Source organism: Phyllostomus hastatus, unplaced genomic scaffold (genome assembly GCF_019186645.2).
Source record: "Phyllostomus hastatus isolate PE091 unplaced genomic scaffold, TTU_PhHast_1.1 phas_contig_118, whole genome shotgun sequence".
Lineage (NCBI taxonomy): Eukaryota > Metazoa > Chordata > Mammalia > Chiroptera > Phyllostomidae > Phyllostomus > Phyllostomus hastatus.
The window spans coordinates 6,363,036-6,373,967 of NW_025333543.1; the positions used below are offsets into that span (position 1 = coordinate 6,363,036).

Genomic DNA, 10,932 nt, shown 5'->3' on the forward strand with positions numbered 1-10,932 from the left:
AATACTGAAGATGGAAGAAGATGCGCAACATTTTTGGCATATTAGGCTTTATTATTTCAAGAAAGGTAAAAGCACAACTGAAATGCAGAAAAAAGATTTGTCAGTGTGCGGAGAAGGTGCTGTGACTGATCAAATATGTCAAAAGTGGTTTGCAAAATTTCCCCGTACTATTGACATTTTGGCCAAATAATTCTTTGCTGTGGGACTCTCTTATGCACTGGAAGATGTTTAGCAGCACCCCTGGCCTCTACCCACTAGAAGCCAATAGCAGGAGATAGTCAAAATAGCCGACATAGTCAAAATATCCAAATCAATAAAGTAATTGGTGAAGATAAGAAACGTGTTTTGTATTTTACAGAAAAAAATGTAATGCCTTTCTGGCCAAACCAACGAAACAAATTAAGAGGCTTCCTATTTCGGAGGCTCTATTTCAGGAAGAAATACATAAATTTAGCAAACATCACCCTAATTAACTAAGATGATATTCCAGTGGTCCTTCTTAGAAATGGGTTCTTTATGCCAATTTTGTTCATCAAAGGCCTAGATTCCTGGCTTCAACCAAGTGTCTCACACACATCCAGATGGCCTGTGAGGCCCAGCCTAAAAGGTTAACTAGAAACCAGAAAAGGTATCCCCAGGAGGGATAAAGGTATATATCCCTCCTCAAGGTCTCATGCAGATGATACCCACACTGCCTCTTCATCAACCAGAGTTCTCTGTGCTTTCAAAGGAGCCAGAGTAATCAGGTCTAGGGACACAGAATCACCTCCCTTTGAGAGGGCTACACCCTGACAAATTCTGAGAGAGCCAACTTTGGCCACAGTTCACTTAATGTGGTTTGAGGCAAGGAGAGGGGACTAGGATAGATCCCTCTTTCATTCTGATCCATCAATCAGTGGTCCATCAGTCAGTTATCTATCAATCCAAGGCTAGGTAAGGATGATCTGAAAGGTTTCTCTAACTCAGAAGTGGGAATGCTGGAGTCAGATTGCCCAAGGCAGATCCAAAGCTCCATTCACATCCATTCTTCCTAGACGTGGCCCCCTTGGGACCACTGCATTCCCTGTGGTTGGACCCCAGAATTGGTGGTACAGCCCCAGACTATGGTGAGTAGGGGTCAGGGCCTTCTTCTGGAGATGACTTTGTAACTCTTCTCCTGACACATGTGGCATTCCACCCACACCTTTCAGTGACACCTCCCCACTTGTCTTCCAGGCTCCCTGGGTACAGCTGGCCGTGTGTGCAACCTGACCTCCCGAGGAATGGACAGCTGTGAAGTCATGTGCTGTGGAAGAGGCTATGACACCTCCCGGGTCACTCGGATGACCAAGTGTGAGTGTAAGTTCCACTGGTGCTGCGCTGTGCGCTGTCAGGACTGCCTGGAGGCCCTGGACGTGCACACCTGCAAGGCCCCTAAGAGTGCTGACTGGGCATCTCCCACATGACCCCAGGGGAAGTCACCATCCACCTTCCCTCCCTCAAGGACTCCATTGGATCTGCAAGGACACTGGGCCTTTGGGTACTCTCAGGAGCCATGTGGCCTTTGTCTCAACAGAAGCCTCTCCTCCCTCACCGGGAGCCCCAGGACTGGGGCCACATGCTGCACAGAGAACATGCCTGCCCTCCCCACTTCCGGTGTTCTGGGACACATCTCTTCCTGGTTGTGGCAGGCTGTTGGAGGGGAAGGGGTGTGGGCCCATATTATTCTCCACTCACCTAGATAGTTGCATTTTCCAGAGCAGCTGGCCAGGAGGAGAGTATCTCAGAAGAATTTTATCCGTGTTTTCCAGCAAGTGCTCAAGTTCAATTCCATACTTCTCAGTGGAGGGTAATGTAAAGAAAGCAGGATCAACTACCACTGAATTACCTCCAACTTTTAAAAAGACCAAGCAAGGTTTTTTGCCTATCAAGCGATTTTCACAGCCTCCTGGGGTAATTTGTAATTACCTGGAGAAGGGTGGCTTTCAATAAATTTAAGGTTTAAAATGCATCTATTTCAAGGCATTTATTGCCATATTAAAGTCTGATGCAACAAGGTGTGCTGTTGTGCAACAACAAAAGCCTCAGAAAGTGACTGCTTTACATTACTGCCCCCCTTGATATAAAGGACTTTTAGGGAATAGACTTCTTTCTCACTTAGGATCTGAAGAGAGTTAGAAAGAAAATTGACATCTGATGGTATTCTGTAACTATCAGATGAAGATGGAGGAAAATAATTTAGTGAGTAGAGTATCAGAAAATGTGTCTGTACAGATTAAAGGGGAGGGAATAAAATTCCTATCTGGTATGATGCATGTGACCTATGGAATTTTGTAACTCAAACAGCTTTGAGAATGAAAACTTTTGGGATGACAAGATCAGGGAACCAAAATGCTGACAGAAAGGTTTCCAGAGCTAAGTCATGCCCAGACAGCTTCTGCCACAAGCAGATGCCTAAAAGAAGTTGGCCACGTGTGCAGAGGAATATCAACTAGTACTCATCACCCTTCAAGCACATTTTAAAGACCTGTCATATATAATTGTGTTCATTTGATGCTTACAAGATGACAAAGTACCATAGCCTAAAGCAAATGACACATAGCCTTGCTTATAAATTGGTAACCCTAGTATATTATATTGCAAACAAATCATAACTTGGAGACTATATTTAAAAGATCCAGCTGTAATTATGGGAGCATCACTATGCAAGTTGTGTTTGGCTTCTGCCATGAGCTAAAAGATGACATCCAGGGGAAGTGGAGAGGCTGCCTCACCCGTTTTCTATATTATATGGAAAAAAATGAAATATATAAAGCTACTTCTCATGTCCCCTCCTGCATTTAGTTTCTTGTTCAAAATGTGATCTCTTCACAGAGCTGTGTTGACTAACAGGACATTTCCTCATATGCTTCTAGTGTCAAATTATTCATCCTTGCTCATTCTTTACTAATTTGGCCTTTGCTTTCTCTATCCTCGCTTCACGGAGGATATTTAGACTGAGGTTTGTGAAAAACAACCTGCTGGAATACTTTCTCATTAGAGAGATTTGCCTTCTAACCCTTTTAAAAATGACAGCATTCATCTCTTTTTCCTCACTTCCCAAACCCAGAATTACTTGTCTGGTTTTTCCAAAGCAGCTCCTCCCTCTGTTTGTCCTATGGATTCGGAGCTGGGAGGAGTGGCACGTGACAGCAGATGCTCTAAGCTCAGTGGGGCCCATGGGGAGTGGGAAGGCTGGGCAAGCGGGCTCAGTCTTAATAACACTGAGGCTCGCTGTCAGTGCCTTCCTGGGAAGACAAAGGGACTCTCATGGGAGCCCTTTTTCCTACTGGATGAATGATGAAGTCGTAAATCAAGGGAAATATTTAGAGAACATCTCAGCTGCCCTCAGTTTATGTCTGAGGGAACTGAGACCAATAGAGGTGAAGGGGTCTGCGCAAGTGTCAGCCATTACCCCAGTGCTCTGGCACAGACTGGCCCACACTCCAAGAGTATTCAGGAAAGTGAAGCACTTTATCTACTAAGTAAAACTAGTTTGTCTCAGGATCCACTCAGTAGATACTAAATTTTAGCATCCAAAGGCAATGTTCATTTTTCTTATTCCTGGGATGGTTAGATCTGACTTTCTTTTGTGCTGAAATGCATTTTTCCTGGTAGAGAAGAAGGGGACAAAGCATATCCATGTAAAAACCTGAATAAATTGTCCAAAATTATAAGGGACACTCTGGCAGCCATCTCCAGTGGCAGTGAACGTGGCCATTGTGGACAGCATAAGAGAATTAAGTATTTTTACCTGCTCTTACTTCTGAAAGAGGGAATCTCCATTATTTAAAACACTGAACAAAGTGGGGAAGATAATTTCAAATTCAATTTTGTTAGGGTTTAGTGAGGATTGATGTTCCTTGATTCTAAAATATACTAAACTCTTGACTATCAGAGGCTTTTAACGGAATGCATGGCATGAATTACCCAAAACAAAATGAGAGATTCTATTCAGGTCATATCCTCTTACAAATTACTTCCCAGTTAAAAGAAATCTTATTTTAAATTGAAGGTTTTTAATCCCAAGATTATATTCATTAATTTTCTGCAATATCTGAAAAAGTTCCAATAGGAGATCTTGACTAACTCACTGGAGTTTTCTTCCATAAAGATAAAATCTGCACATGACTCTGAGACTTAGCAAATGGGTTGTTTTCTTCAATAGTTTGCCTCCCTAAATTAGTCTGTGATGCAGACTGATCTGTCTTCTGTGAGCACGCTTGTCAAGGTACATTTAGTTAACAGGCTCCCAGACAGCCCGTTTACCTCCTCAAATGGCTTGAGCTCAAGCACAAAAGCCCCTCATGCCATTACCACACATGGCTCTGGCTCTGTGTGCCTTGGGGAGGAGTGCCCTGGCATGTTATTGGACCACAGAGGACTCAGGATGGGAGTGGAGGGGCTTAGAACACCTCAGAACACTGACTATCTTCTACAAGTGTCACCAGATTAAAATGAGCATCCCAGAAGGATCTGTCAAAGAGCAGTGTAGTCTGCATGGAGCTAGATGATGGGAAAGGGAGTGAGAGGAAAAAAACAAGGTAGCTTAGTGGTCAGCTGAGGTTGGTGAAGGCAGAGACTGGCTCTTTCAGCCCTTGTTGGTAGCCTCCACCCTTCCTTCTACTTTTGTTCCCCTGTCCCCTCCCAGCACCTTTTTCGAGGCTCAGGGCCTCGGGCCTTGCCCAGACCTTCCATACCTACTGTGTAGCTATGCTAGAGGCTGCCAATAATCATCACAACCATATTCCTTTTCATTGGAGTTACTATGTAGCTTGAAAATATCAGGTATCACATTTCTTTTTCAAAAAAGATAGCTTTAAAGTCAGAAGATCTACCTTCACATTGACATCCTCAGTCTTATTAACTTGTTAAGGTTATTATCATAGACTTGTAGATCAAGTCTGTGAGACCTGAAGTATGGCCTTTCAGAAGCAGCCAACATGACCATGCTTGTGCTTGAGCTTGATGGCATTTTCAGGCCAGGATTTTGTTATTATTTCCCATTGATTAAAGGTTGGCCCAGGGCTGGCGTTGTCTCGCTCAGCTGCAGAACATTCATCTCCCCTCTTGCCCACTCTCAAAATAAAGGCTCAGAGAAGCATCCAATGGACCAGAACCATCCTTTTGTGTCTATTTACTGTACTTCAATCTGGGTTTCCTTATCTTAAGAGCAAGAGTTGTACTCTTAACAAATAGACCTCACCAGTTCCAAAGCTGGTGAATTGCTTTTGTCAAGTCTGTGCTGAACTTCTGAAAAGCAGTGCACTGGTGTAAACTGACAGCTAAGGAGTGCTTATTCTGACCTTCTCCTTACATCCGCAGAGAAAATATTCAGTCATCCATGAGAATGTTCTTTACATTTTTCTGGGGATCAGCGAGGTGACAGGTGGTTTGCAAAGCCCAACATGATCATTATTTTTCTAAATCATTGTTGTTCCAGCTCTAGGATTTTTTTTTCACTGATATTCACATGGATTCCTGTTTAACCAAACCTCCCACTTCCACGAGCTAATAAAAGTGTCATGCAGATTGTTACAAAGAACTATTGTTATTTACAAGTCTACATTTTCTGTGAAATCAAAACATAATAAAGTGAATTTTCAGTGTTGACTTTGTTATTTTATGCTTGTGATGTCTTGCCAAACCCTCTGGTGAGCAGAAATCCCTGCAGGTTATAAGAATTATCCCCTTGTCTCTTCTCAGGACACTTAACACAACCTAATCAAGAGGTGTCTTTCAAGTTTGTAAAGATTTTGGGGGAAGTCATTGACTTACCTTACTCATAACTACTCTAGTGAGTTAATACAGAAGGCATATTCTGGATTCAGAAACTATTCCAGGTTTCTACCCTTTGTTCTCCTGTGCTTACCAGGTAAGGCCTGCACCCTCTTGGTGCCAGAATGCTTTGTGGTGCTTATAAATTCAGTGTCTCTCCACAGCAGCTAGACCCACCCCCGATGACTTCCCTGAACTATTGCTTTCTATGTACATATTTGATCTGGGCTGAAATAATATTTTTCAGCTTGATTAAAAACATAACAAAATCCCTTACCCCTTTATTGAGTTCTGTGTATCCTGACTAGGTGTGCTGCTTATATACAAGCAGCAAAAGCTCAGAACATGGAAATAAACTCTCCCCAGCAAAAGAAATCCATCGCCATTTCTCCCCTTGATGAACTATGTTTTGGGGTGACCTAACTAAACAAGGTGCTGACTCTGCACTTCAGACACCCCAAGGTGGCTTCATGGTCAGACAGCTCACTGTCCCTCTAGGACTCCATGGTTCCTTCCAGAAACTCCCTTGCTCAGATGATCTGAAGAAGCAGTGGTGTCACATGTATCTTTATGTGTTTTGCAAAGAGCATTGCCTCAAATATTTTTGCCTAAACATTGTTAATATTTCCTTGTTACCTAGCTCTTTGGGTGAGAGGGCTGTCCTGCATATTGTAGGATCTCTAGATGCAGCCCTGGTCTCTACTCATTAGATACCAGAAACAATTCCACTGGTCCCCAGCTGGGACAATCAGAAGTGTCCCTGGACATTGCCATATGTCCTCAGTGAAAGTAGGAGGTGATGAGAATGAGAGTGAAGCTGTTCCCGGTTGAGAACCACTGATCTAACATGTTGGGTTAAGTCCTTTATGCAAATGTGAGTCATCTCTGCCATTTTCAGTTAGAAATACCTCACTGGGAGTATTAGTTTAACAGGATGAGTTCTCAGTATTAGTGTATCAGGCCAGTTGAGAGGGAAACTTTTGGAAAAAGCATAGTTGTAGAACCCCTCAACATCATGGGCAGAATGAGACAGGCTAAGACTTGAAGCTCATTTAGGCCACACTGTATGTCCCTGGATGATGAGAAACAAAGGAAGGATGGAAGTTTAGCAAGGAGAAACAATGCGGTTTTAGCAGCTGGCAGCAGTGTTCTTCTTAGGAATTCTTCAGTTTCACAACACTCAGTGGGAAAAAGAAGCCCAAGATATGGCCTAGAGTGTGGAGGAGTGAGAATAGTCTAGCCGTGCCTTAAATAGTTGGGTAATTTTGAGTTTCTCAGGACAGATAGGAGGGTAATAACAAAGCAGGAACACTGAAAAATGGAAAAAGTCGAAATTTCCTTCCTTCCTTCCTTCCTTCCTTCCTTCCTTCCTTCCTTCCTTCCTTCCTTCCTTCCTTTTCTTTTTTCTTTTCTTTCTTTTTTGAGGCACCAGAGTTTAGGACTTTTAATTTGTCCCAAAGTTGCTGAAGCAAAATCATGTTAAAACATTCTGCTTTCCTTTATATCCCCCAACACACACATGCACACACTCACACAAACTACTTGTAGGAAAAAATGGTTTTGTACATGGGAAGAAACAATATACATTTAAAACAGATAGGGGTTAACTCTATCACTCATCTCTTTAAAAAGTTGATATGAATATCCAGTCAAAACCAACAGGGTATCTCCCTTGAAATGTTATCTATACGGATTTCCAAGTAGACCACAGGACTGTATACTGTCTTGGAATGTCCTTAGAAGGCTCTGCCATTGATCAGGTAACAGAGTAAAAAACCCCAGAGTCCTTTCATTCAAATAGAAGAAAGAAAGACAAAAATAAAAGAAACTATTCAAACTTTGTTTTCTTTCCTTGTGGCTTGTGGCCGCCACCTCCTCCTCTGCCTCCCTGGAAGCCTCCTTCACTTCCAAAACCTCCCCAGCTTCGGCCACCAAATCCTCCTCCTTGGCCTCCTCTGCCACCACCTCTGCCTCCAAAGCCACCTCTGCTTCCACCATGACCCCCAAAGCCACCTTCACCCTTAGGCTTTTCCCAGTCCAAAGTGACTTTGTTTTAATGAATTTCACCATCTTCCATGGCCCCCTTGGCTGCTTTGGCATCTTCCTCACTGTTGAAGTCTACAAAACCAAACCCTTTGGAAGATCCAATCTCCTGATCTATGACTATCCTGGCCTGAATAGAGCCATCAAGTGACTCCTTTAAATGTCTCTTCTGTAGTGTCCTCAGAAAAACCTTTGACAAACAGAGTTTTGGACAGCTGGCTTCTTGTATTAGGTGATCCCCTGGGTCCTTGCAACTCCAGCCTGATTGCTCTGCCCTCAATTTCTCTCTTATCACAAGAATTTAAAACCTCTTTAGCATCTTCAAATGAAGCAAATTCTATAAATGCATATCCTTTAGATTTGCCATTTTGCTTCTGGGCCACTTTGATAGAGGTTGCCTTCTTAGATATTTCCTGAAGAGTTTCTTCTGTTGCACTATAGGGGAGATTGCTTAAAACCAGGGTTTTTGATTCACCATTTCAATTGCTATTCTTTCCACCTCTATAGTCTTGACTTTGACTTTTCTCTCCAGTGTAGTACAGGGAAATGGATTGCCCATCTATTTCTGTTCCCTGCTTTTCTTCCTAGGTTTTCTCTGCATCAGCTTGTCTTAAATTCAGTATAATCAATCCCTTTACTCTTTCCATCCTTGCTGACTAATCTAATCTCTGAAGCATCTTCAAACACTTCTTTTAATTTGTCCTGAGTAACTTTATAAGACTGTTAGCCACAAGTCTTGCATCTCGATCTTTTTTACTCTCTTTTCTTCTTTACTCTCTTTTCCCTTTGTTTTTTTTTCTAGTTTAATTTCATTACCAAAGACTTTTAAACCAGTGAGTTCCAAGGCTTTTTCTAGGTCTTCAGCAGATTCAGAATCCACATAGCCAAACTTCCAAGACATACCAATTCTGACATCCACAACAGCAAGATTGTTTTTAGCAAAAACATCACTGTTACCCATTTTTAGTTCAGAAGCAGATTTGCTGAAGTTTAGATTTCCAAGAAAGAGATTAAAAGCTGTAGTTGGTTCTGTGGCTTCCACTTTCTGCTTCTTGGCTTCAGGAGCAGCTTTCTGTTTGGGCATTTCTTTCTTTTGTTTTCCGGGTGCCTCTTTGACAGGTTCTTCCTCCTCATCTTCATCATCTTCATCATCTTCATCGTGCTCCTCTTTGTCTACATCCTCTTCATCTTCATCCTCAGCTGTGCTTTTTGCCTTCACAGAAACAGCTTTTGCAGCTTTCTTGCCTTTGATTGGTACAACCTCCATAGGTTCTTCTTCAGAGTCATCTTTATCATCATCCCCATCACTGGACAGAGCTAAATTCCAAGCAAAGAAACAGTGAGAATTTCCAGTTTAAGGTAGGGTAGGGGCATCATCTGGAGGGTTGTTCATTAAAAGGCCCCCCCCCACACACACACACAGAGCACATATAAATGTTCCCAGATGTCCTTGTCCCAGGTAACCCTAGCCTGTATGAATGGTATTTTAGTGGCATGAAAGAATCAATGTGCTGTCTAACATGTGCAAGCAAAGGTGGGAAGGGATAGCACAGGCTTAATGCAAGATGGGGTAGAGTGGAGAAAGAGAAAGAAGCCTGGATAATAGAAAAAATAAAAGGTAATCCCACTGGCTAAAAACCTGGGGCAGAGATAACTGTCTGAAAGAAGGAAGAAGAAATTCTGTCTTCCTTACCTTGACAAATTTTCATGGGCCCAACTGAATTTGTATTTCTAGTTGCCCATAGAAGTGAGCACATGGGAACCATTTAGATGAATAAATAACTCTTTACCTGTTCCCTCATACTATTATCTAGTTCTAGATAATATAGCATGATTGAAATCTGATCAACATGATCAATTGACCATTTGGACTATTTTTGGACTGGTAACTAACTCGATTTTGTAATTTCCAAGTAGTGAGTGACCCTATGAAAGCCCCTGTAATTGAGTCACAGGCTCTGTGTTTCCTCAGACAGGCCACCCAATCCTATTTTAATAGTCTTGCAATCTTTTCTTAAGTTCCACAAATGAGAGGAATAACATTACTACCTGTAAGCCCAATTCAAATAATAATGATGAAGATGCATCCAGTATATACTCAGCCACATTATTCATACTGGTTACTTCAGCAGAGGTTGGGAAGCTTGGCAAACCTATCTGTAAATGTTTAGGGGCTTCATGTTACAGGTGGAGGTCATGCACCAGCCAAATAGCAGGAACACAGAAAACGAAATCTGAATTGGAGTCTCTAAAAGTCTACTTACCCATATAAACTTTGGCATCTGCTCCTTGGTAATTATTCTCCAATAGTAATAAAGACTTCATGAAAGACCTTGAACTCTGAGTCATCATCATTGTGGAATCATCCTTAATCAACACAAATATTCTCAGCCTAAGAATACAGGTAGAAAGAGACAGGATTAATTTTCCCACATATTGCTGTAACTATAAACAATATGTTATATCTTCTCAGCAACTCTCATGAAATAATAAGCACTAGTGTTTTTTAAAGTATTTTCACCAGCCCTTGGAGATTTTATTAGAATCATGATTCACAGATGAGAAAGTTCCTTCTTCTACAGGGTTTAGTAACTGGAGTTCTTACTCAGTAGACAATCTATAAAGACAAACAAATTTGACTTTTTCTGGCTATTAATGATTCATTCACTGGTGATTTTTTTTTCTTTTTTTCTGAACTGACTGAATAATTGGGTCAAATGATCCCTCTGATTTGCATTTTTAGACATGTTATTAATCAGTTTCTGAAAGTTATGGTGTTTTATCATATAGATATGGGACTTCAACAGAGCAGTGAGGTTCTGTGACACTTCCAGGATCCTGAGAGTGAGGATTCATGGAATCAGAATGTCACATTGGGAAGGAACAATGCACATAAGTTACTCCAACCTCCTCACATTTGATTCATGAGAAAACAAAAGCAATTTCATGGTTTGGACTGTAATGTAAACAAGGCACTGAATCATCTTCAAAGAAGAGCAGTTATTATTCATTCAGTGAGAATGTATTGAACATCTCCTGTGAGTCAACTGCTATGCTACATACGGGAAATGTAACAGTGACTAAGACAGAAGT

The 10,932-nt window shown here is 41.7% G+C and overlaps 1 protein-coding gene and 1 pseudogene across 1 annotated transcript in view; one reads left to right on the top strand and one right to left on the bottom strand.

The window, feature by feature from the left end:
* The window catches only part of WNT2 (Wnt family member 2), a 47,752-nt gene extending 42,121 nt beyond the window's left edge, over positions 1–5,631 (top strand). Inside the window, exon 5 of the mRNA XM_045847660.1 lies at positions 1,216–5,631. Within this exon, the coding sequence (XP_045703616.1) occupies positions 1,216–1,445 (230 nt within the window). The 3' untranslated portion in view covers positions 1,446–5,631. The remainder of the gene's footprint in view (positions 1–1,215) is intronic.
* A 1,993-nt stretch (positions 5,632–7,624) lies between these two features.
* On the bottom strand, positions 7,625–10,194 carry LOC123824231 (annotated as a pseudogene).
* Between the last annotated feature and the right edge of the window lie 738 nt (positions 10,195–10,932).